This window comes from Haemaphysalis longicornis, unplaced genomic scaffold (assembly GCF_048455015.1).
Source record: "Haemaphysalis longicornis isolate Haplotype H1 unplaced genomic scaffold, Haemaphysalis longicornis Haplotype H1 scaffold_6, whole genome shotgun sequence".
Classification (NCBI taxonomy): domain Eukaryota; kingdom Metazoa; phylum Arthropoda; class Arachnida; order Ixodida; family Ixodidae; genus Haemaphysalis; species Haemaphysalis longicornis.
This window is the reverse complement of record NW_027526407.1, coordinates 71,165,382-71,192,761: the sequence shown is the minus strand read 5'-3', so window position 1 is coordinate 71,192,761 and position 27,380 is coordinate 71,165,382. Positions and strand designations below refer to the sequence as shown.

General features: G+C 48.1%; 1 protein-coding gene across 2 annotated transcripts in view; it reads left to right on the top strand.

Annotated features, from left to right (window-relative positions):
* LOC144141637 (uncharacterized) overlaps positions 1-27,380 on the top strand; it is a 117,203-nt gene that overhangs the window by 9,658 nt on the left and 80,165 nt on the right. Inside the window, exon 2 of one of the 2 annotated variants that reach the window (XM_077673177.1) lies at positions 1,990-3,223. The exons of the other annotated variant lie outside the window; for it this stretch is intronic. Coding sequence (XP_077529303.1) covers positions 1,990-1,995 — 6 coding nt within the window. The 3' untranslated portion in view covers positions 1,996-3,223. Of the gene's footprint in view, positions 1-1,989; positions 3,224-27,380 lie in introns of those variants that run through there. 2 annotated transcript variants of the gene reach the window in all.

Here is a 27,380-nt window from a genome sequence, read left to right as displayed (position 1 = left end):
CTTACTGAGTCATACGCATTAGATAATGTGTAACCCTGTGCTCTTCCTGCTGAAACTGCAACTGTGGTCTGCAGTATGGATTACACAAACCATTAGGTAAAACCTTTGAGCCATAAATTTAGTGAATACCAAAGTAGCCGATGAGGTTCGCGCACTGGATGTGAGCACGCATTGGCAATCAATTTCATGCGCCGGTACCAAAGCATTACCTGTTACAACACAGGCGGTAATACTTTGGTATTCGCATCAGAGGTTTCCTCTGATCTGGACGTCGCACGTGACGACATAGCCCGGAAGTTCTATCGATTTAGTCGGTCCAGTAAGCAAGCAATCTTGCAGTTATAGGTAGCTCCGAAATTCCCCCTTGCAACAACGCAAGAAATGTGGTGGGGAAGAAAACCTGAATAAAGTGACCCCATTTAAAGCTTGTGCTATCACACACCGTTTTGTGTGCCATTAGAAGTTTTCGCGCATCTCAAATATTCAATAAAGAAACCAGGACTAGGTTCCTCTTCGGGACTTTGACAAATCTTTACGTAAACTTAGTTGCTGTATACGCAATTTCGTGCTTGTCTTCTTCCATCAGAATGCAATTTGGTGACTCTGCCGACGAGAAACCTGTCAGTGTTGGAGGCGAAGAGTGAAAACGCCCGTGTGGTCGAGATTTCGGCGCACGTTAAAGATCCCCAGGTGGTCACAATTATTCCAGAGCCCCCCACTACGGTGCGCCTCGTCGTCTGTGTAGCATCAGCGCGGTTATCTCATAATCAAATCAATCAGGCCTCTCTCAGTACGTTCGTTTGTGCGCCGAAGATAGTTACACCACCGGTCCGCGATTCCGTGCTGTCATGATAACAGCTAAGATGGTGTCATGCTAACGATGCGGGAAACCGTTGACATTCAAAGGGTTAAAGAAGACGTTCGTTCCCTTCGCATAAAGTTTGCCTTAAAGCGGCCATGAAGACAAAATACAAGTTTGTTTTATTCGAAATATTTCGGATTCTATAGTGCACCCGCCCTTGTCCGGAATCAGAAGATGCTTTATTCAATGACATCATAAGAACAGGTCTATCAGCTGAACTTGGTGTGGAACGGAGACTTGCTTACTGTTAGCCAACCTAGACGGCGCCACCACACCGCGGCAAACCGTTTTCTCCCTTTGGTTTGTTTGTCGCTGTATGTAAACCTGGCTTGTTTTTGTTCACGGAGAAAATAATCTCTTCGTGAAACATGGTGCTGGCTGGACAAATATGGTCAATCGGCCAGTCTGAAAGAACCCCAATGCCCCGCTGTGCTGCGCATGTAAACGAAGCATAGTGCGCGCAGTATCAACCCCATTACGCTTCGGTACTTTTATGCTTACGTGTGCTTTCGTAACTTCCACTGTTTGTCCCACCGTTCTTACTGATATAAAAAGAATGTGCTATAAACGTAGGCGCAAAAACTTTGTTCGGCAAGCTTATAAGCACTGCCTAATTTGCGTTTGCTTTTGCCGGCCTCCGCCAATCGCAGATCTGGCGGTATGACATCATGGGTTCTGTTGCGGGAAATAAGCTAGTGGATCGCATGGCCATTCCATTTTTTTTCTTAACTATACAGCTATTTGGGCAAAGTTTATGTTAAAAATTATGTAACGAGGCATTTTTTTGAATGAATCAAACCTGCATGTTGTCTTCGTGGCCCCTTTAAAGGACCAAAAAGGTGAGGAGGACGCCGACACTTTTTCTTCCAACAGTGTATATCGATTGCCTCACAATATTTCTTGAACTCAAGCAAGGTGTTAGGCAAACTGGTTTAAAAATTTGATTGATAGACGTTAAAGAGTGACGAATTTAAAGGACTGCTAGATAGTTGCTTGCCCGTACCTATTATAAAATCACGGCATTCCGTCAGACAGAAAACGAGTATTTACTGCGAACCCAAACGGGAAATTTACAACTATTATCTAGTGCTCTACTAATTAGTCTGTGTTTGCGGTTTTTTTTTCAGAGTTGAGCTGTCACCACAAGACGATGCGTAGAGCAGTGGAGGCGACCTTCAGAACGCAAAGTCTGGGACCCAAGTGCAACTAACAACGGTTGTTTATCGCCCAAGTGAATAACGATCCCCAAGGCATGAACTAAGGGGGTCTAAAATAGTACCCATTCAGGAGGGCCATTTGGAAGACCCAAACATTGCTTTTGGAATACTGCAAGGAAGGAGCTGATTGCTCCCTTGTCAATTTATTTTATTTAGTTCCCGTGGCAATTTAGCGCCATTTTTTTTACTTCTGCGAAACTCCTCTATGACAGGAACCGATCAAGAAGCTTCGCTGGGTATTAAAAGGTTTTGGTGACTTCGGCTGCGCATTATTTGCCTCGTTAGATACCAGTACTTTCAGCTACATCAAAAACGCCGGGTACATTATTCAACTTGCGGTCTGTGTCACTCAAACTAAAACGATAAATGGTAAATCTGTGTTTGCGAAACAACATTCGAGCACCCTCCTTCTTTCATCTACCTCTGCGCTTCTGTCTCTGCGGCCAACAAGTGTTTGTTCTTTTTGTAAAACCTATTTCGTCCATAGCAGTCTTCAAATGAGTCACCAGTACTTGATACTGTAGAATATTTGTTGACTAATTCATTTCAACGGTAGCCCCCGTTTCAGTAAACTCATTTTGTCTGCTTAGATGAAAACGTTATAGTTTAGTTGTCACAAATTTTGCCTACACTCGCACACCAGTGCTGGGTGTTTCAAAGTGATCCTGACTAACCCTACACATAAATCTTTGCTGAGCTGGAAGTGATAAAAAGAAACCTCTTGAGACTGACTCATGATAAAAATTGATAGTTGCGGTACCGCCCCTCCGGATTAATTCCCCGGTGACATCTGTCGCGTACTTAATTCTGGTGACGGAGCTCCAACACTGCCACTTCAATAGTCCGATGAGGTGGCAAATTCCAGTTTCAACATTTTATCTGGAACAGGAGGATCCATTCACCGGTGGGGAAGTGCACAGCTTAAATTGAGACAGGCCGGATGGTACGGGGCGACGTCACCACCGGTCATCATGGTAGGGGATGTATGCTGCTGCTCTGAGCAAAAGCATTCTCGTACGTACGTAGGGGCCTCATGTCACGTGGTCATCATCCTGGTTACCCACGCACTAGGTGTGGTATACTCACTAGGTGTGGTGATACTAACACGATGCCTAATACGACGATGCGGTTCGTGATGACGTAGAGGAAAGACCAAAAGGACCTTCTCCAATAAAAGATCTACCCCATCACTGGCCCCACCCTTTGTAGAGCGCACCTTCAAGAGATGTGCATACCTGCGTTTGCCTGTTTGTACAGCGGATCAGCGCCGCAAGAGAAATTGGGAAAGAATTAGCCTCGACGAAGATACGGCCTGACAATTTAGTCACTACTCTTAGATCCATGCATGGGAAATGTGCGGCGCCGATGAATACTGATTTGGGCAGTGCGGTGTCGAGAAGGGCATGAAGGGTTTGAACTGCGCGAGACTATTTCCTTTGTGGTAACGCGTCTCTGTTTAAAGGGACACTGAAGTGATTTGTAAACATTGCGGGATTACTAGCGCAAATTGTAGTTCGGAGTCCGTAGGCATTGTTTCGCCCACTCTGGCCGCGTTTACGCGAATTTATTTAGTAGAAAAATCAATTCGAAAATGCTGTCCTCCTCTCTTTACGCTCGCCCATTTTCTGTGGCGTTTTCGTGTGACGTCAGCAGGAGATGAGCTGGAAAATGGCTGCGCACGGTTCGCCGACCAGCCGACCTACCGATCGAGTCAGTCGGCCCAGCGTTTCGTCCGCCGGCCGCCGACGGGTCGTCGCTATTCGCTCGCTCAATTGAAACTAAGCCACAACACCTTTGTGAGTGAAAGAATGTGCCTTTCCTTACTTTGTTAGTTTGTACACTGGGTCAAACTCAGAGTCCGGGTCGCTCCACACAAGCGCTGCACAAGTGCACATGCGACGCTTCGCTGACTTTACGCTAGTAGGAAAATCTAAGGCCAATTGAAGGCGGGAGAAAAGTCAGCGAAGTCAATATAGGTATTAAGAAAATAAAATCACCTGAAACTTTTACCGTACAGCGCAAAACTAGGGAGCAGGAAGCACTTTTTGCGCTGGGTAAACAAGCACAGCGGTCAGCAGCACGACCGCACATCTGCGAACGCTTTTCCGTCAAAGAAATGCAATCGCTAGACGTGAGATATTGTGGAAGTTTGGGGGACACTTACTGCAGGAGTGAAATACAACAAATAGTCACATAAAGTACTTAAAATGCTTAAAATAAATAAAAGTGTAAACTGGTCATACATTGTGAACCTTATATATCCAACCCGGCCAGCGCCGGCTCGTGGCCTAGCGGTCTGAGGCGCTGGAATTCGTTTTGAAAGTGGCAAGTTCGAATCCCCGAGGGTACAGGTATTTTTTTTTTTTGTACTTTGATTTTTTCGTATGCGGCCGATGTTTTCTGAACTGAGTTCACCATTTTTGGGCCGTAACGTTCACTGCTCCACGAGCAAGATCGCAGAACGCGCGCATACTGACAATGACGCGCTAGCGAGTTCTCGTTGGCGTGCTGTCGCCACAAGCACTGACTGCTTGCGGGCAGTGGGCCCAGGCCTGAATCAGCACACCCTTGGCCTGGTGCGAACTAGCTTTTTACGAACAGACATGAGTGAGGCAAGCTTCGAATATGCGGGAAAAGCGCATGGCATTTGAGAGCCTGCGGTGACGCGGAGGGCGTTCATCCACTGCGTAGGCCTCGTCTAGTGATTTCTACGATTCCAAGCCGCCCTGGGAGGTTTATCTTAGACATTTGACAGCCGACAACATGGCAGAAGCGCGGTACGGCGATAATTGAGAAATCGAGAATGCCCATCCAACAATGCCATCAGATGTCAAGCATGTTGTTTTACAGAACCGAAACCGAAACCGAAACCGAAACTTTTGATTGCTAACCTTGGGCATCGTCCAATCACGGTGCCCCCCCCCCCCCCTCTTGACGTCACAGCCTTTAGTTGGTGCGGCCGCCGCAAACCGCGCATAGTAGTTTTTCTTCTTTCGCGCTTTGTAAAATAATTACCGATTTGTCAACCGGATAAACGATGAATAGTGTGTTAATTTGAGCCAGTCTACACAGTGCAAGCAAAAACGGGAGCTTGACAAATTCACTTCAGTGTCCCTTTATATAAAGCGAAGCACCATTTTAAGCCAATCGCAAGAGCGTATTTATACAGTTCAGAAATTGAACACGTCGCCTTCGAGGTGGTAAATTCATACCGAGATGGGAATTAACACGTCAACACAAAATTGTAGTGCAGTTACGCATTAGATAATTACTGACGGTATTCGTAAGAAGAGTTCAAATATAAAAACAATTCTACTCCGTGTATTACAATGCGAACGAATTAAGCCGTGATATATGATCAGACCATGGGGAAAATGTCTGCACCACCACGAGGATTTTTCTTTTTCTCCTGGGAAAAGTGGTGCACTTTCAATCTACTCACACAGAACTTCCACTGGGTGCATTCAACGGAATAGTGGCCAGTGAAGGGGCCGTTGGGAACGCCAAGCACCCTTCGTCATCGAAGTTTTTTTTTTGTCTAACCACGTGCTCCTCGTCACGGGCTCACGTCATCAATAAAAAGCGCTAAAGAACTCTGTTGTCAGTGCCTTGGGTGCTAGGTAATCTCTGGTCACCATATGTCTTACCAAATAAAACGAAACGCAACCTTAAGGAGAAGATTGTTTTTATTTATTTATTTATTCATTTATTTATTTTTACATATCTTTGTTGTTTGCTTGTTTGTTTGTTTGTTTGTTTGTTTGTTTGTTGGTTTGTTTGTTTGTTTGTTTGGTCGGTCGGTCGGTCGGTCGGTCGGTCGGTCGGTTGGTTGTCTGTACGTCTGTCTGTCGGTTGGTCGGTCAGTCGTTCGGTTGGTTGTTTGGGTTAATTATTAGACCTCAATAATCGCCTATTTATCGCACAAGAACGAGCCATCAAGTTTATAACTAATGTACCGTGGAATTCTCATACTCAAGAATACCACAGGCAGCTCAATATTGTTAGAGTGACTACCTTGCATGCGTTTAGGCTTCTCTGCCTTCACAGAACTGCTGTAGCAAGGAACAATAGCCACATGCTACGAATGTTTCGGTTAAGGCGCCATGAGTCTATCTATATTGTACGTTACAACATTTGATGGTCAATATCTCTAAGCCCACCAGCCTATCTATGATTTACCCCACTCCATTTGATGGTCAATGCGTCTAGGCCGCACTAAATATCGTACACAATCTTTGTCGTCGAATTTGCTAAAGTGTTCATGTATTCTTGAAGGTAATAATTTCTCGCCTCAGTTGTTTTCCACGAAAACGTTCATGGAACTAAACAATCTTTTTGTATCTCCGACTGAGTAGTATAACCTGTGCGAATACATTTGCAGTGCAATATAAAGGACTTTTGTGAATTCACGATTAACGTGTGTTTATTTGTGAGCGTGTGTGTATATATATTAGTGCCTATGTGTGTGTGTGTGTGTATGTGTATATAGCGAATCAGAAATGGGAAATGAGGATCTCGGTAATTAAGATAGAATAAGGGTTGGCAGTCAAGAAAACATCGGACAACGAAGGAGGGAATGCGGTAGGTCATAGAAACAGATGATGAATTTTTGAGTCAGAAAAAAAGTGGTGAAAAAATTTTTCACTTTCTTTCTTACTCCAAAAATTTATCTGTTTCTATGACCTACCGCATTCCCCCCTTTGCTTTCCGAAGTTTCCTTGACTGCCAACTCTTATTCTGTCTTAATTCACCGAGACCCTCATTTCCCATTTCCGATTCGCTACATGCATAGCGAGGGCCTCTGTTCTGGCAGTCTTGGTGCCAAAGGTAGCTAAAGAGGGTTCAACGCTGGTCGACCACTCTGGACATGTCGTAGACACTCGAGTCACGGCTTGGGGTTTAACAAGAAGGTCCCATTCACCCCGAGTTGTCTTAGTGGCACTGGCTACCACCCCCAAGGGCCGGAAACAAAAAAAAACCTAATATAAATACCTGAGAAAGTGGTGGGGCAACATGCCCGCCGGTAGCGTAGTGGTTATCGCAACCAGACCGGTATTCTGGGGGTCGTGGGTTCGGATCCCACCCGGCGGGCATTTTTTCACCCCTTTCTTTCTGACTCAAACAATTCTTCATCTGTTTCTATGGCCTACCGCATTCCCCCCTTTGCTTTCCTATGTTTTCTTGACTGCCATCCCTTACGTGTATATATATCTGTATGTGTATACGCGATGTGTATATATAACTGAATGTACTTTGGCTTGATTATGTTGCTGCTGGAGTAGTGCAATGAGAATTCTGGGATATTGCGTAAATGTGTTAACTTAGAAATGCCTAAAACCAAACATATACGACTCTCCGAACAAGATGTCATGCTCCAATTACATCAGATCATTAACCCCGAGTCATGCCCAGCAGGGGACACTACAGCCATCGTGGCACTCGACACAACAAAAACTTTTGATCATGTCCGACACGATGCGATTTTTGGCAATCTGATAGACCTCCATGTGGGCCACAAAGCGTACGACTACATCAAGACCTTTCTTACGGGCCGCACCGCGAAACTTGTGGTTGGGGGCATAGAACTGGCTATCATCTCCCAGGGTAATCGTGGCACCGCCGAGGGATTGGTCTTATCGCCATGTGTATTCAATGTAGCAATAATAAAACTCCCTCATAACCTCTCTATTGTTCCGCATGTGCGTCACAGTTTATACGCTGATGGCATGACGATATCGGCGGCTGGAGGAAGCGAAGCACACATCGAAGACCGCCTAGAACAAGCTTTCAACACAGTGGAAGCTTACGCCGGAGAACGCGCTCTGATGTGTTCTCCGCAGAAGTTCGAACTTCTCTTCTACAGTCCTCCCGGCAAGCGATACGTCAACGTACTCCCGACATTCAGGTCGCATTATAACCTCGCGTTATCCCAATCGTCACGTGCATACGTGTTCTTGGACTCCGCATTCATCAATCAGGCTCCGATACGGACACCATCAAAGCAAAGAGGCCGTCTTATTTCAAAGCAAAGAGGCCTTCTTACTACAAAGAGGCCGTCTTTTTTCACAAATCGTGCACCGCCACCATGTAACTAAGGAGTGCAACCAACCTCGTCCGGTTAGTGGAAGCTTTTATTATAAGCCGTATCACGTATGTCACTTATTACCTATCATCAAAATCTCAATAATGCCAAATTGACTGCATAATACGCCAAACGTGTAAACAGGCCGGGGGAATAAAGTTTGAATTTGACAATAAAGTTTGACTTCGAAATTTGAAATTTGAAAGGAAAATAAAGTTTGAATTTGAATTTGAATTCCCATTACGGCATCCACCGAACGCTTGATAGATATGGGTATCCCCAATCCTCTAATGAAAATTGTAGAAGTTCAGCGTACAACCCAATACAAGCGATTATCTAGGAGTAACACAGGACGACTTGTACTCCAGGAACTACGTATTCCGTACGCTAGCCAACATAAAACCAAGACTTCGCTACCTCGTAAATTTCAAAAGGCCATCTTCGTCTTCCCCATACCCAGAAACATCAACCTGGCACACCACCAAGATCGCCGTCATACCCGAGCCTCTGCCCTGCACCAACGTTTCAGAGATGACCCTGATGTATGCTATGTTGGCGCCGCTGATTACCACCCTACACGCGCCATGGCCATCGTGGCAATAGATGGTAAAGGCAACTTTGGTACTGGCATCCGCCTCTAGATGGATGGTAAAGGCAATAGATGGTAAAGGCAATAGATGGTACTGGCATCCGCCTCTATTTACACTAATTACGCTGAGGAAGGAGAAGACGCCGCTATTGCGTTTCCCGTCACCTTCAGAACGCCTAAACCCATAGTGAGCGACTCTAAAACAGCTCTCTGAAATTACGAAATTCGCAGGATCTCCAATACTGCCGTACGCACGTTGTTTTCCGTCCAAGCCACTCGTATGCGCAAAGTGCAAATAATCTGGACACCGGCCCATGCATCTCTCCCTGCCACCGAACTAGCACACGAGGTGGCCCGAGGTATCAGCTCCTGGGATTGCACTGGCGACGCTGCTGGATAGGACCAGGGGGCTAGGACAGGCTGGTGACCTACCGGGACTTGGCACAGCACTATCGCGTGGAGGGCAAGAAATATCCTGCAGCGCATCCCACGCTGAACAGACGTCAATCGGTAGCCTGGCTTCAGCTGCAAGCTAATAATGCTTTCCCCAATCCTGCAGTATTGAGCCACATTTACCCCTACCTTTATAATGACCAATGCAAGTGGTGCACCCAGCGAGCCGAACTCACTCGCACGATTTGGGCTTGTGATACTCAGCCACAAGCTATACGAGCATGCTTACGAATCCCCAGTGCGGAGCAGTGGGAGACATGTTTGCTTAGCTCCTACCCCGAAATACATGTCAAGGTCGTCCAACAGGCCGAAGATGCCGCTCGCGCCCAAGGGCTACCAGCCGCCTTCTGAGAGGGAGGAATTCAGTAAGGCGCTCACTTCCGCTTATTTCTTTTACCCACTTTCGGGCAAAATAGTTATTATCATCGTCACCATCAAATTAGAATGGTAAAACAAAGTTTGGGTGAAGAATGTTACCACTAATTTGAATTTTGTAGCTTTGTTAAACCTTCAATTTTGCGACACAATTCAGTGTACAATGTCTGAATTTCGAAGTTGTGTTTCAATAAACTGCTGCTGTGTGGGGCGTAAGGGGTCTTCAAGCTCTATCTTGCAGCTTTTTCCCTTATGTCCTCTCTAATGACGTACTTTTCTACGAGAAATAAAGATCTATCTATGTATGTGAAATTGAATTGATCGGACCCCAGAAGAAAAAGTATTGCTTTTACTGTCTGAAGAACCGTCATGACGCCAACGACAGCGGTCATCACACTATTGGGAATGGCGATGTCGCAGCGCAGAGCCCTAGACAGAGTTAACAAAATCCAACTGGTACGCAAAATCCAACTGCCCTTGATGTGCTGGCGTCCCATCCACGTGCAGCTCGTGTCCTTATATTTCTCAGCTATCGTAGCCAGTGAATGGCGCCGGCTGAGAACGCCGACGAAATGGCGCTACAGGATTCGTTCACAAATACAGCCCAACCGAACACTAACTAGAATCTAAGTAGCAGGGGACAATACCGTATCAGAATGGACATGACGGATTGAATTCGTGAAGTAGGGCGAACGAGACTAATAGCGTCTCCAAAACGAAGTAAAAAACAGCCGGCGCGAAATTCGCGATTGCTGTACCAACAAGTGTTAATTCACCAAACACATGCAGCCGAAATGTCACGAGGTTTCAGCCGCATTCAAGAGAGGACAAGTTGCTTACATTCATTTTCGCCTCGACGAGGATTTGCGCGTTCGCAATTGTGCCACCCCTGACAAAACATGACCAGTTGTGATATCTGTTTATTCTTTATTCAAAAGGAAATGCGAAACGATGGATACACTGGAGATTTTATTTCATACAGTTATAAAATACAACTGCATTCAGTGCTGTGATGTGGAGGGTAATATAGAAAGGACAGGATTGGATAAAACAGCGCAGATAGCGCGCTGGTCAGTGCTGTCCCTTTCCACGACCACTTCATTGTCTATGAGAAAGCTCGAAAATCAGTGTCGATCCACTCTGTCAAGAAGGATGACACGCAATGGCCAGTGAAGGGGGGTGTAGGGTAAGGAGGGCAATTATGAAAACTCGTTTCTTTGTAATTCGGGATTCGGCATGCTTCTTGGCTAATTCACTGTATGAAACTATGAAATACTACAGTTTTATTCTGGGGTCATACAAAGGGCTGTTCGTTTCCCTCCCGTGTCGTAAACATGTTGTTGTCTGCTTGATACACCAACAAAAACCACTCGGCCACGGGAAACAGTAGTCGGGTGGTATAGGGCACTGAGACGGTGAGATGACCACCCTGAGATCCCCCCCCCAACAGAACGGCTAAGCAACGGTAAGCTCGTGATGCCTGTCTGAGCGTGCACGCCTCCCTCTTACCCCCAACCCACGCACACACGCATGTGGACGCATAAACATGGCTGAGGTACACAGACGCAGCGCATGGCCAGCAGTATATACTCAACTTGGGGAAGAGGCGGCTACGATGGCAAGGAGCATAAATTGGGGCTGTAACCATACTGCCCTTGACTGCGCAACATAATATGTGAGAAAGCCAGCAGACAAAGACTAAGCGTACGACGATCTCTCTAAGGGTAACTTCACTCCTAAACACAAATTCATTCGTAGAAAGATACGTTCAGGGACAATGTAGGCCGAGCGATGGTGGCCCTGAAAGGTTTTCAAATTTTTCTGAATTTTTCCATACGCTTAAAATAACCCCCTTGTTTTTATTCGCCACACCAAGCTTTATTTCCAAGAGGGCGCCAGACCGGGGGGTTTACACATAGGGAGCTACGCTGCAAATACAGTCTGAGCTTACGTAGTGCTTAGATTGGAGACGGTTGCAGTGTGATTTTTTTTAATTGCGAACTCTGTATTGAAAAGGAAAATGTGTTTGCGCTGTGTTGAAAAGGAAAATAAAACCTTTGTTTTATTTTCAACGGCGGACTCGTGTTCCGCATTTTCTTTCCTTTATTTATTTCCGTCGAGCATTCGCATAAGTCAACCATGAACCCAAGCAGCGATGGATAGTTTCGCATTGAAGACATCATTGCATCAGCACCTGTCTGTGGTGCGCTGGATGACCATGAAGTAGGCGTGGCATCCAACCACCCTGCCATTGCTTTCCAGCTGCATGGTGCCGACGAGCTCACCATTCTGGAAATGACAATTGTTAACGTCAGTCGGGCACCTGCCCCTTTGGGCCTATAGTTTCCCTATTGCATTACTGCCACCATTCGGAATTCGCAACGGTTAGCTTCTCACACAACGCGCACGTTCCCGAAAGTGCGGTAAAGGTTCAAGTCGCACGCCACACAAAAGCTCACTTGCCCAATTCGTACTTCAGCTATTCCTTTTCTGACAGGTGTGCGCAACCCCGAGGGTTTATACTTAAAGGCCAACTGCACTCACATTTTAGCTCGGCCTAAATTTCTTTTGAAGGAACAGTACGTACCACCAAACCGACTCGGACATGACTTATAGCCCAGTGAAATGCATTGTTAATCAGTTATAAACGTTTAAAGGTGTCATGAAGAGAAGATACAACTTTGGTTACTTTGAAAGAACTAGGATTCAGTATGTCACTGAGTTCCATTAAAGCCACAAAAGATGATTTTAAAGAAAAAAAAGCAAGAAGTATTTAAGAACTTCCAAATTTTGCGCCACAGTGACTTGTTATGAACAAGAATGACGTCATACGGCCAAAAAATAAAATATAATTTTCAGTGAGTTAACTGCACGTTAGCTTTGAAGTCATGCGGTCATATGGAACTAGAGGCCCCATTACAGACGTCCAGTCATGTCTCGTCGCGACAGATCAGTTAGGCGGCCGCCAATCGCACAAACAAGGTTCCGTGACGTCATAGAAAGTTGCGGGAAATTGGCTAGGGGGTCGCGACTGCTTTACACATTTAGTTTAATGTCTTCGAAGATTGCTGTGATATGGTATCATTGTTACCGGGACTAAGCAGTCTTTCTAATAAACCCAACTTGTATTTTTCTTCGTGGCTCCTTTAAAATAGCTCAGTAGCAAGCAACGCTGCACCTGCCGGCGAATCGCGCAAACAGCCATGAAGTGGAAGTGACATGCCAGCTGGCGGGGCGCTTGTTTCTGCCAGCCAGGAGAACCTCTAGAGCGCCGCTGGACGCGCTTCTCCGAGGGATGTCGCGCGCAAATAGCCGTTGAGCAGGTTTGCTCCGGCCGGTCGGCCGCTTGTTACAGCAAGTACAGGTTCTCTCCCTGATTCGAAATATTTAGGACTAGAAACAGACGCCCGGAGGACATCCAATAACCGCATTTTGTTGTCCCCTGGATTTCCGGTGTACATTTCGGTCCGGAAATGTCCGATTTTGAACATCCGCCGGACGTCTCAAAATCCGGCAGGTTTGCTCTGCCCGGTAGCCGGCTTCAACGTCACTTTAGCCTGGTCGTAATGGCCGCGCCCTTCTCAATTTTCATTTCGAAGTCGCCGATCTCCGCGTGTCATTTGTGCTGTTCACGGCCGTATTTCGGCCGTGATATTTTGTACCTCACACAAGCTTGAGACAGCCCATACGGAAATTGGGTTTTCAAGGTGTGAAAATTTTCAGCGGTTTTGGCTTTTAATGGGACCATGAAGACGAAATTAAATACTTTTATTTAACAGGTTTGGTGTTTTATAGTACCCTCCGCGCTTGTCCGGCCGAAATTTACGTTTTATTCTAAAAAATAGACGCTTGAAGCCAGAATTACAAACAAGACCAGATTGCAAACGACGTTGTGTTTCCGCCGCAGTTTACGAAATATCGACAGCAGGACACTAAAGTGTCCCCCATGGCTGCGTCACGTTCTGGACAAAGAAAATTAACTGAAAGTACTATTTTTCTAATACGCGAAGCCATGAGTCAATCTACCTACACCACAATCTGGACGAAGGTGCGAATACAATGAATATCACGGACCCGTAGTGCCGCGCTGCGGTTTCGGAAAGAACTGTGGTCGGTACACCAGCTGTACACCACAGCAGATGGCGCTCGGTGCGGGGAGCTCGAATCGGGCGCTGAAGTGGCGCGCACTTGAGTGCGACTAAGACAGCAGGACCGAAATACATGTTCGATTCCATTTTCTAACATTCCGCTTCTAAAAGAATGCCCTGTTTACCACCTATCCAAGTAGCGATATTTTGGATCCAGAGCGGTGCAAGCCCGCCGTTTATGGTACGAGGCAGAACATGAAGAGAATCCGTTGAAATTGACTACGAAAACATTTTGCGGTTAAAAAATTCCCTCCGCTAGAAAAAATTGCCATTGCTTTGGTTCGAGCCCGGGATCTTCCCTCTGAAACCTGCAATTCTAACCTAGCCTGCTAAAGCCGGAAAGCGAAATTTAAGTGCACTGTTACCCAAAACAATAAAAGGCATGCTTCCAGCAAACCTGTAATCGGCAATGGGTGCGCATTCTAATGGTCGGACGGACAGACGGACAGACGGACAGACCGATAGATTGAAAGACGGACAAGAAATGTCGTATTTTGGTATCCTGAAAAAACACTGTTGTCTTCAAAATACGCACACAAGAATTTCCATTGTGCACTGGGCGCCGCCATTTTCCGGCGACCGCTGCGCCACCATGCGGACATTTCGTGGGGACTCCGGGGTGAGCAGACGACACCGCAGTCACACGCTGTTGCTCCGTGCCGTACGCGAATATCAGACGTCCCAGCCGCATCGAAAATCGGTCTCATTTATTCGGTATGACCGCAGCGACAAGTGTAACAGTGCTTTACGGGGAACGCTCGAAACGTCGGAGAGCCGGCTAGCAAGTTTGCCCATAAATTACGTTCCCAACCCGCTAAGGCGGCGTGCCACCCCACACGCGCTTCTTCCTGTCGGGGGTGCCTGTGAGGCTAAGGTTTACCGTGCTACAGGAGTTTTCATCACCAATTGATTATTATTTTCCTAATTCTGGGCAGTTTGTCGTCATTGTCTCTACTTGGCGATGTACAGAAGCTACTCGTCCGGGTGTCATTACGCCGTTGTTGCACGCACCAACAATCAGCGTAAGCGCAAAGTACCCATGCAAGAAACGTGTGAAGTGCAAAAAGAAGTGTTTGAATGTGCGGAGTCTATTCGTAGCACAAATTTCCTGCGTCTCTTGAGTTCCACCGCGAATAGGTCGTCGCGCTCAATTAGGGAGACTTCGAACCTAGCGAATTTGCGAGAGTAAGTATGGTCGTACGTTGTTTTTGGAAGCGCTGCCTATTCACCCTAAGACCAATCCTTATCGCACGTTTCTATTCTCTGGAGATATGTTCTGTTCATTGTATCGATGAGAAGCCAACAAAACTCAACCCGACACCTATGCTACATCTCGGATACGCGAAGAAAAGTTTAGCCGAAAGTGAAATAGGAGCGTCGCGGCGGCGGAGCCTGCCCGGTTGTGCCGGAAAATAACTGTCCGCAGTTACAACCCGCCGCTGAAACGCAAAATTTCTTTCAAGTAAGCAAACGGTCGGGAAATCTTTGGCAGCAGAAAATAGTGTTATGCGGCGGCAAATATTGTTAAAACATATTTTACTTTTATGGCCATGTAACTTCTACGACCTGCACACCTAAAACGAATATTTCAGGGCCTAGCTTAACAACTAATTCCGCATGAGGCATGAGACCGCGCATTAAATGACAACACGTTTTCGCACCGACAGCAGCAAGCCATGCTCACAAATTTTCACTACCACGCGCGCGATCAGAGGCATTTGCTGAATGCCCCAACCCACTGACTTCTGAACGTACGGAGAAGGCACATTTGCAAACGCGACCGGGCGTGTTCTGCCACCACGACGCTCCTATTTCTCTTTCGGTTCAGCTTTTTTTCGCGTACCCGAGCTGCAGTATACGTGTCGGGTTGATTTTTTTCGGCTTCCCGTCGATGCACAGAATAAAACATACCTCCTGAGAACAGAAGAGCGCTTCCAAAAACAGCGTGCGACCGTATTACTCTCTCAAACTTGCAAGGTTCGAAGTGTCTCTAATTCATCGCGACGACCCATTCGCGGTGGCACTCAAGAGACGAAGGAAATTTGTGCAACAAATAGACTCCGCACATACAGACAATTCCTTTTGCACTTCACACGTTCCTTGCATGAGCACTTTGCGCTTACGCTGATTGTTGGTGAAGCCAATAATGGCGTAATGACAGCCGGGCGAGTAGCTTCTCTACAACGCCAAGTACGGCAACATGCTGAGAATTAGGAAAAAAATTGCGCCCACCTCCCCTCGCGGGAACCTTTGTGTGATGCGACGCTGAAGGGGGTTCCATTGTGCGTTTCCGTTGGGTCGATTACTCGATTTGCGTGAGCAATCGTCGGGTGATGCGAGAGAGAGAGAGAGCAAGCGTAGCGCGGACGACCGTCGACTGAGAGACCGGCCGGAGCGCGGTATTCCGCTTATATGCGCAGCGCACCCGAAGGAGAGGAGACCGCGGAGAGAGAGGGCGCTGCACATGCGCACAGCGCGCAGTTGTTGGGAGAGAGTGTTCACTATCGGCGCTATCGGAGACAGCAGAGGAGGCAAGCAGAGGAGAGACGCAGCTGTGCGGACACGGACGACGACGACGCAGGAAGGACAGGGCCGCTGGCAAGAGATACTCCTCTCAGCGTCGCATCTAATAAACATCAAATTGTGATAAAAAATTCCGCTGGCACGGCGACACATAGCCTCACGGCCTCTTGCGTCAGGCCAAAGCGCGCGTGGGGTGGGGCACCAGCTCAGCGGCTTGGAAACGGAATTGATGGGCAAACTTGACAGTTGTCGGACGCTTTGAACGTTCCCCTTAAAACACTGTTAACCTTGTCGCTGCAGATATACCGAATAAATGACACTCACCGATTTTCGATGCCGCTGGGACGTCTGATATTCACGTACCGCACGGAGCAACAGCGTGGGTCTACGGCGTCAACGGCTCGACCCGCAGTCCCCAATAAATGCCCGCATGGTAACGCACCGGTCACCGGGAAATGGCCGACCCAGCAAAATTCTGGTTTATAACCCTAGGGCTTTATTTATTAAAGCTTTTGTGTTGGAGTATTTGCTCGGTTATCTTTCCGCACTGACTACTTACCCCGATGGCTTTAGCCGACTCGGGATGAATGAAGTAGTCGAATGTTGCTTGATACGTGCCAGGCATTACCGAGCCGCAGGACGGACTAGCAGAAAGCGCCTGCTGCTGTTGCGCTGGTCCTTTCATGCTGGTCCTTTTTTGCTGTAGTGCTGGTGCTTTCATGCTGGTCTTTTCTTGCTGTAGTGCTGGTCCTTTCATGCTGGTCCTTTCTTGCTGTTGTGCTGGTCCTTTCTTGCGCTGGTCCTTTCTTGTTGAAGGTTTCATGGTGCCCCCGCAAAGCTCGTACAGGCTGCACGGAGGTGTAACTGAGTAATTAACGACGAAGTACAAAGTGTATCAAAACTAATTCTTCGCGCCGATCACAAGTACAAAGTGTATCAAAACTAATTCTTCGTGCCGATTACAAGGATTTCAATTTTATCGCAATCTTCGAACAAACAATTCATTGATTGTGGCTTTTAACGCGCCGACGCAACGCAGGCGATGAGGCGCGCCGTAGTGGAGGGCTCCGGATTAATTCTGACCACCTGGGGATCTTTAACGTGCGCCGAAATCTCGTGCACACGGGCGTTTTTGCTTTTCGCTGAACAAATAATGCACGTATTCAAAACGGGCAAAAACAGCCAATTGTGTCTGACTAGCCCCTCTCTCTACGGAACGATATGACGTCAGAGTATCTTGTTTGTGCTTTTACGGCAGCCAACTTGACCTACTGCAAGAAAAACGACTGGTAGTGGGGCCTGCGGCCCTATGAGCTCGCATCCCTCGTCTGCTAGCCGACAGTTGACGCACTAAAAACAGTTTTTATTTTTCGCTCGGCGCCGGCGCCACTGCTGACGACTCGTAGCACGCAATTTTAAAATTTTTGTAACATTCCTGCATTTCTATTTTAGTAAAAACGCGACTGTTGTCCCTGTAATAAAGCCGGGTTAGTTACCGGAAGCTACTTCTTCCAGACTGAACATGGTTTTCTATACACTTCCGGTCCACTTTAAATGTACGTGCGAATAAAGTGACTCGTACACCGAAAGCGAACTGCGAGTTACGTGGCGGCAGGACAGATGTCATGAAAGGTGGGTTATGATGAAGCGTTGTATTTACATCACGCTGGCACAGAGCGACGCGATATATCGTTGTTGTTGCTCCGAGTTAGTGAGTGAGGGCTTTATTGATACAGAAAGTGTAAAAGAAGTGGAGTGGGGATAATTTGAACTAATTTGGAGTTCACCAGCATACAACCCAGTCCGGGAGAAGGGCGGAAGGGCAATGAAAGGGGATAGGTGAGGACACGTAGGGACCGAGAAAGAGGCAGGGGGAGAAAGAAAGAGATAAGGAGTGCGTAAGGCTGCCCGGCAGGCATTGGACTACAGCCGTTGTACGAGGTTCGTCTCCTCGAGGAAGGCCAGGAGAAGTCGGAATGCTTTCCGCCGGATGGAGTTGGGGCCCGTTGGGTAAAGCAGGTCAATCAGGGTATGTCTGGGCAGCCCGAGACGCTGGAGTGCGGCCTGAATCTCTGCTCGCGGTGCATCGTACTGGTGGAACCTTCACTGATGGCCCATACTCACGTCGGGGTTTGGCCAAGACAGGGGGTTCCTTTTTGGGGTTAACACGCCCACCTCATAGCACTATACAGTCGGCCTGTATTATTGAATTGAGGAAACGGCTACACAATTTTATAACAGAACTGTAGAAGCATTATACAGCGGAACACCGTTAATACGTCCTCTAGACTTACGAGGACCCGCTTACTACGACGGATAACCGTGGTCCCGCTAAAGTCCCCATAGTAACAATGCATTAAAAACCTCGATGATATGACGCTCGGGTGCACGCGCTCCGCTTCCTACGACGGACAGTGGCGCTGATGAAACACGTTTTGCGCCACTTCGGTGCCTCGTCCTCATCTTTCTTTATGCTGAACCCCCGTTTGGCGCTGCTTAATGTGCAAAGGTCCGCACACGCACCAGACTACTTGATCAAGAGACGCAAGGAAGCAAGTGGGCACTCGTGGGCACCTTCGACGGCCATGCGGAAGCAGTACGCCAACTCGCAAAAGGCGAAACGTCGAAGTTCAAGTGGCAGGCGGACCGTGAATTTAAAGCTCCCATCGAACCGCCGACGAATGCGAAGACGCATGCGACGCAATTTCAGGGTGATAAGCGAACACCCCCTTTCCCGGCCCGCTCCATCCAAGTTTGTTCCTTTAACGACGCTCTCTCCCTATATCTTTGCTGTCTGCTTATCAGCATCTTTCAAAGCCGTGTTCTCACTCTGCTACTTTCTTTGCTAGGGCACCTCGATTCACGCACGTCCGCCGCAAGGGTGGATACGCCATTTTTTGTCACTCGCTGGCTGCCGCAGCAACTCCCTGTAGCAAGAACGCGCTATAATGTTTGTCACCACAACATGGTTTACTCGCGAAGCTTGAATCATTTTATGTATTTCGCATTGATGGGTCTTGTTGGAAACGAAAACTACGCGTTCAGCACTTCGAATCAATAGCGACGGCACGGGACTCTTCAAAGGGTGTGTCCCCTTGTACGGGAATCCCGTTTTCTATTTTTTACCTCCGCCTTGTACTATTGTTCGGTTCGCTTAGCCTTGGCAGTTTCACACTCGCTTTCTCCCCCCTCAATGTGCTCGACCATGCCGGCCTTATCTCGCTCGCGCAAGGTGCGGGGCTGGCAGGCTATCAATTGCGCGGACGGCACGGGTTTCATTTAGCGCCCGGCACTTGGATGGCGGGCAAGCTCGGACGGCGTGGAGGGGAGGGAGCACAACATAGGCGTTTCTCTTTTTTTAACTTGCTTTTAAAGGGACCCTGCAACACTTGCCATCGACTACTAGTAATGTATTTTGGGATAAAGTCGATTGTCCCAGAAATCTCCTCCCGCGAGAATTATGAAAATCCGTTCACAATTAACGAAACTACGCGCGATGAGAAATCGGGCATAATCGTTCCCTCTCAACTGGACCGCGTACAACGCGACGAAAGCTGTGCGCCCTCTCCCGGAGAGGGGGGCGGCTCGCGGCGTTCTCTTCGGCGGCCTTCGATACACCACATGCCGGGTAGTTTTCTCCTTTTCTCCGCAACGCGGAGGGGCCTATTTCCGGTCTGGTGCCACAAAAAAGCAGGCATGGGTGCCTGCTCGCAAGTGCGCGCTCGGGCTGGTAGGGCGTTTTTGAAGCAATAAACGTTTGTAGTCGAGTGTTCCCGTTGAAAGGGAAGTATTGAGCTCATCACTCAAACTCCGCACGCACTCAAAACACAAAAGAAGCGGCAAAACTGTGCCTACAGGTTCAGGCATAGAAGAGGTTCGTACACGGCGATGACGACGACGGAAATGGGAGAATCTAGCCGCGAAGTTGACCAGTGACAGCCGATCGGGCAGCCAAGGGCTATGTGATGTCCCTTAGGCCATGCCAGGGGTTGCATAATGAGGACAACTGAAGAGAGAGCGGTTGGTTTTTCCGCGTCTTTCACATCGATTTGCGCGCTCACCGCTTCACGTGCACGTGTAATATTTGGCTCAGGTATTCCTGGCAGTGTAATCTAAACGTCGCGCAGGTTTACTTGCACTGCTCAAAGAGTGTTGCAGGGTCCCTTTAAAGCTAAAGGTTCGCAAATCACATGAGAACGCACTAAATCTAGTACTTTAAATAGGTTCTTAGCCCACCTGTCACGTGATACCGCCTACAAGGCCGGCACTTACCCGCTCCCCGGTCGTAGGACCTCCGGTCATCCGACAATTTCTCGCGATCCCTTGAAAGTCGTATTATCGGGGTTCCACTGTAGATTGATGTCATGTTTAGAAAAGGTGAAAAACCCATTTTTGGACAAGCGGTCATGATTGCTCCAGCAATGAGACCATGCCATCCACTTCTTCATCGTCGTTTGTGGTGGGTCCAATGGAGTTATGCGCTAATGTCTTCAACTTCTCTTTCTCGTAACATATCCTCTACCCTCCAGAAATCTACGCTGATCCCGAGTGAACTGCAAAATGTTCGCAGTCTCTGGCATGATGACGACAGCTCACCAGCTTCCAAATCTGTTCGTGCAGGGCACCTTCTGGCCGTTGGTGTTGTAGAGCGTCACCCGAACATTGAGTCCCCACAGAGGAGTGTCGTAGACACGGAAGACCAGTTTCGTCAGCGCCGTCTGACCGAAAATGGCGTTTCTCGTGGCCAGGCCCAGTAACTCGACCGAGTGGTTCGCTGCGCAAACAGTAATCAACGTCGTTAACCTTCACTACGTGAGTAAAGCTCAAATATTGTAGCATTGTTTTAGTATCATACATCATACCACTTAATTGAAGTTTTTTAAGGTTAACATCACAGCACGTCCTCTTAAAAAGTTTGTGAACTATGGTTAGGAATGTGCACTGTTGATTTGTTCGAATGTTTTCATCCCTCACTGTGGACGAAGTCGCAGTGTCTGTGCACATTGCCAGCTATTGGTGGGAGAGGGATGCGCTGAACAGTCTCGCGTAATAAGCAACCCATGCCTTCCAAACTCAAATCATAGCTAGCGTTAAGAGACCACCATGTTGTATTATAACAGCGGAAGATGTGTTTAAGAAGCAAAAGCGGGGTTCGTGCACACTTTTACACTGCTCTCAGACACACCTCCAATTTTTCGCAACATAATCTAGCGAATAAAGTCGTTCTTATTTATTACACTTACATCACCTACTTATTATACGGAACATCAAGGTAACGCCGCTAGGACGACACATGCACCCAACTTACTATGAAGCTCGCCGCATCGCAGCAGCCAGGGTCATGAACATAAAGTATGGTCAATCCCAGATTACAAGGTACACTGATGCGTTCCCTTTATCTTCCGCGCTCAACCAACGTGGTATGCGTCACCAGCCCACCAGGTAAAGAATGGGCCTCCCTCACCATCCGTACAACGCACCCAGAAACCGCAGAAGTGGCTATTGCACTAGCCGCAGCGTCTAGTGAGGACACCATCACCATGCTTACGGATCTGCAAGCAGTATGCCGGAGTTATGTACAGGGACGCATCTCCATAGCAACCCTTTGCATCCTCGAAACCTAGGGTCAGCTACCCGAGATAAAAATCGTCTGGGTACCTGGACAGACATCCTTTGCTGGTAATGAGGCAGCCTATGCCGGTGCCCGTGCGCATGTACACCGGACCATTATCTACGATGCCCAATCAACGCCTGCTGCTCGCAGGACGGAACGAGTGCAAAAATGTGGAGGTATTCTGGCCCACTATCGCCAAAGCAGAAGAATATTACCGCCATACATCGGGAGACAGACAAGAAGCCACTAGCCTCCAAAGACAACGAACAAACTCCTTCATCATCGCACCCTTCTTAATGCCATCTGCCCCACCTGTAATTTCTGTCCCTTACCCGGCACTCTATACCACCAATTATGGGAGTACGGACAAACCCCACACTTACCACTCAACCCCTACGCCTCTTACGAGCAGTGGGTGGCCTGTCTGAAAAGTCCGGGCTGTGGGACTCAGCGCGTACTGGTGAAGAAGGCCTGGACTGCCAGCCAAGGCCTGTTTGAAGAACCGAGGCGAAGACCGCCGGACGTGGGTGAATCCTTAATGAAGGATGGAATTCTACAATGACGATGATAGCACTATCAGCAGGCAGCTGCTAATGGCCACCTCTTCTTCCTTTCTAATTTTTGCAACATCCTCCCGGCCACGCGATGAATGGCGCAGGAGAATGGGCATGACGTGAAGGATTGCAGTTTTCAACGGTCATCAAGCACTCGTCTTTTAACACTTTCGTCTAAGGTCCCGTGAGCAGTTCAATGTGCTGAAAATCCTTGTCATGAACGTTGTAGCCGCCCTGCGTTAGTCTAGTCTATACTTTCGTTTCCATCGATGCTTGGTGCGTTTGTGATATCTTCGCCTTGCAGAACCTGAGCTGGGTAATCGACTCGATTGCACCGTCGTCCGTCTTGGATTACGACCTTGAAGACTTCGTACAAACTTCATATGGCATGGGCGTCGGGTTGACTGTCGGGTCCTAAGGAAATTCAAGTACTGGATGTATCTCTTGTGGTGTATACAGGTCCTTCGACATGGGGTTTTCCCTTGATTCCTTGCTTTTGGTCTCACTTTGTACTTGATCACAGGTTCCGGTTGAGCGTTATTTGTGCTTCTTGTACCTGCCTGTCGTAGGGTTGTCCGGCTTCCCCATTTTAGCCGTCGTTGTTTGGCATCGGGGTTATCAAATCTTCACGTTTTGCCCTATTCAATAAAATCCCCTCAGAAGTCGTGTTTGCGTGATGGCAACATATACTTGAGCGATCGATGGGTGCGCCTGTAACTTCGTCAATTTGTCGATGTTTCTACAGTGTTCTTTGGTTCACCTTCGGGGTTCCATGAAGTCGTTCGTTGTGGGCTGAACACTTCTTAATCTCTTCGAAATCTTCAGCAGAAGACTTCTTTTTTGGTACCTCCTGTGTAGTGTCGTCACTTCTATCCCTCGTTATATTCATTCGAGGTAATGACGCCGGTTCATCGTTTGCAGTGTCAACTGGGAAAAAAGCTTTTCTCAGTTCATCTCAGCGAGCCTTAGGAGCGGCTGCCTGCACTTTGTCGATTGAGGCATTATGTTGTTCTTTGAAAGTAACAGATTGTTCGGTGACATGGGGCTCCTGACAATCGTCCTTCGAAGGTGCCGCCAAGTCGTTGTTTTGTTGCTTGCGGTAACATGACTGCGGATATGTGAACACGCATCCAACGAAACGTTAAGGAAACTTTTTAAAAGAAAACAAAGCAATAAACATTGCGAGGTCCAGTTTACTGGGAATATGTTTACTTTTTACTCCCCAACTCCTAAAATTTCCAGATTGCATTTAAGATTCCGTTTTAGATGCGGAGCATCTTAGGGTCGGGCCTATGTCCCTCCGTCCTCCATGCGGCGTCGACACCCCCACTGCGCATGCCTGGCCAGGCACCGCTGATGATGATTGTGATAGGATGCCCCTAGGGATTGGCCAACCAAAGAATCCATCACTAGATAGCTTCGCGTTCAACCACCGGCGTCATCTTCCCGTAGGGGAACCCTGAGTAGACCCCACTGATGATGATTGTGGCAGGATGCCAATAGGGATTGGCTCACCAAAGAATCCACCGCGAGATAGCTTCGTGTTCAACCACCGTCGTCATCTTCCCGTAGGGAACCCTGAGTAGTATGCGGGGCATTCCTCCTCTCCGCCATTCCTCCTCTCCTCTCCGAAGCTCCTCTCCTCTCCGAGATCGCGCACCGAATGGCAACACCTGCGGTAGCCGCTGCATACTCCGCAGGGGGCGCCACTGTAGCCCACGGTATGAATGAATCATTCCGATTCACTCATTCTCCTCCCGCAACGCTGCGATGAGTCAGCGTCAACGCCAGTGTCAGCACCGCGGAGAAGATAGCTCGAGCCGCTGCTACGAAACGGCAGCGGCGACAAGCCGATGCCGAACTTCGGGCTTGCGAAGCCGAAAGGAAACGTCCACGCCGCCAAAAAGCTGCTACTGATGCAACGAGGGCTCGCGCAGCTGAACTAATGGGAACTTGAGTCGACCCCATGGCTGCTTCGCATACTACTGAAGGTTCCCGTACGGGAAGGTGGTGAATTTTTTTTCCTTTAGGCGAACATTGCAGCCAAAAATTTCCCGAAAACAAGGAAAATTCACCGCACGGAACATCATTGGGAACCAGTTCGTTCTCGTCGCTGCCGCTATGGTTCTGGCCGCCGCAGAATAGCAAATTCCCGGCACCTGAATTCCATTGTTCACTAGGCGTTATGGGAATGTATGACCAATGTTTCAGTTCCCAAGAAAACCAAAAAAGTTAATGCACTGCAAGGATCAAGCGGGTCAAAAGGTAGCCTAAGAACACATCGTGCGAAAGCAGTGGGAGTACTGTGGCGCTTCGCGGGAATTTTTATTTTCCTCGTGCATTTTCTTACGCAGGAGTGGTGATAGAAGAAGATTGTGTATAGTGTTTTCTAATAGTTATATTGGGCACACAAGTAGGTTACCAGTTAAGCAAACTAGTAGCAGAACGCTTAACGTGTTCCAAAAAACCATCTTGGCTTCCTCGGACATGTTCGGAAAATCTAAGGGCGCGTCTGTGTAAATGATTGATGATGCGCTGTTTTGCACGTTCGTGGGTGTTTTTCACCTGTTTGGTGCTGCAGGCGAATCAATATGAGTCCTTTATTGCGTCCTTACGACCGTTCAGGACAACCAAGAACAAGTTTCAGAATGTTCCGATAGCTTATAGAAGATACTGCTCTGACTCCTCGTAGTACAACTTATAAATCACGTTGCCTGGATGTTACTTCGAAGTGCCGAGCTGTTTTCCTATATCATAGTGTGGTTTTGTTCCTCGTAGTTGCAGTAATGTTGGAAAAACGTTTAGGAACGTGCGAAGTACGACACTGATGATATCTCGCGAAGGAAATAAATACTACAGCTTTCCATGAAACCGCAGGCTCGTTTAGAAGAGGACGGCTTCAAGAAGACAGGGAGGACAGATGGAAAAACCTGTAACCACATGCCGCGCCGACACGGTTTTCCTTCACACACAAAAGTTCTTACTTCTACTTTTCAGCGTGTTTGTACACGGTATTTATTCTCATCCCCGACTGTAATCTTACAACATCATTTAGTTGCCGCTTAGGCATGCAGTACTTTTTCGTGTTAGTAATGGTGCTTATTATTGTAATGGAGTTGGAACGTTAATGTGGAAACAGTAAACACGTCAGTTGATTTTTTTAGAGCATAATAAGAATGCAAGAGTTGGGGCGGCTTTCCCCGAAATTTGCCTGGTTTTGTATCTACTTTAATTATATAAACGAACATAGGCGTGTCGACGCTCTTTTCCGGTGCAGGGGTCAAATGTGACAGTGAATCAAATCTCTCAGTAGTAGAAGGAACGGTGAGGGTCATTCTTACGCTGTTGCCACGTGCCTAGGAACAAGTGCACCGGGCAATAAAAGAGGTAGTTACCCTAGCCGAAAATGACATTTTGGCCCTCTGTAGGTATCTACAGGCGTTTTAAATGTGTAACGAATGTAAGAAGCGGTGCTTTGGACACAAACGGGCAAATAGCCTACTCTAAAAAAGACATTCGTTGCATGGACAGCTGCTGCCTAAAGGCACATTCCCGCTCGAGACTAGGCACGTCGCGAGACGTCACAAAGCGACGAGCCGCCCATATCTTCTCGTCGCTTTTCGTCCAACGAGTCAGCCAATTATGGCTGCAGAGTCCGCTGACGTAGCCTGAAATCGGGCACGGCAAATAGCAACGAGCGGCCGCCAGGAGCGCCAGGACGGCAAGCCCCTTCCCGTGCCCATTGCTTCTTTGATCCGTGGTTTCAGAGTACATATGCACGAATTTTTTAGATGCGGCGCATCTCTTGCTCCGAGGCATGTCCTTCCTGCGTCGGCGTCGGCGGCGTCCGCATGCCACCTGCGCATGCGCGACTCCTCTCCGCTCTTCTCTCCGACAGCTGTGCGCAACACTCTCACTCCGTCTCACCATCATAAACAACAGCTGCGTGCGCGCGCTTCGCTCGCTTCACTCCGCTTCCGTCGCGCAAGTGCGCGCATGCGCGACTCTTCTCCGCTGTCTCCTCTCCTTCAGGCGCTTTGACTATAAAGCGGGTAGCGCACTGCATGCGGCGGTTCAGTCGGCGCTCGCTCTCGTTCGACTTCGCGTCACTTTGCTTCACGACTGCGTGCTTGACTCGATTCTTCCGATGAAGACGGGATGGAAGCGACGGTCCCTTCAGCGAGTGGTGTGACTCAATCCAATTACAGCGTCACTCCAAACGCTAAAGTAAAATTACGCCCATCTTCCCGCGTATGAGAACACCCGCATGGGATGAAATGCATCATACGCGTTCACAACACGTTTCACCCGATTTAGAGAATCAACCCAATGAAAACGCCAATTGAACCCCCCGATGCGTCGCATCACATCAGGGTTCCCTCGCGGGAAGATGGGCGTAATTTTTCTGTTTCTCCCGCAACCTGCTAATGTATTGGTCACTGTTCCAGGTTAGCAGCATATCTTCCAGAGTTCTTTTCGCGCTCGTGTAACATATGTTTTCGGTGCAAATGGGGGGAGCACCAAGGAAGTCGTACAGACGAAGGCCCCTAAAATTTTAGGGGCCTACTACAGGCCGGGCAGCAGCCCCGTTAAACGCAGTCGCATCGTCCATGTTCGCGAGTGTGAACAAAGCCTCATCGCGCGAAGTGAAGCGAAGTTTTAGTGTCACTCTTTATTTCATAGTTATGGGGCTAGAAATCGCCGTCATACGCATCGAACAGGTAATCGTCTTCTTCGTGGTGAGTTGTGTATGCAAAGTCATCTTGAGCTTTGTAAACTTCCACCAGCTCGTCGTCATCGACTCGACGCAGCGGTGGCGGGATATATGCAAGTCGTCTCGGGAAGGATTGGCACACTCGTAACCATCTCTTCAATTATCCATAATAGCTTCTAGAGATTGCGGCGGCCGCGGTGATGTCTCCCGCGCCGCGTGTCTTTTCACCTTTAGCATTAGCGGTGGAGT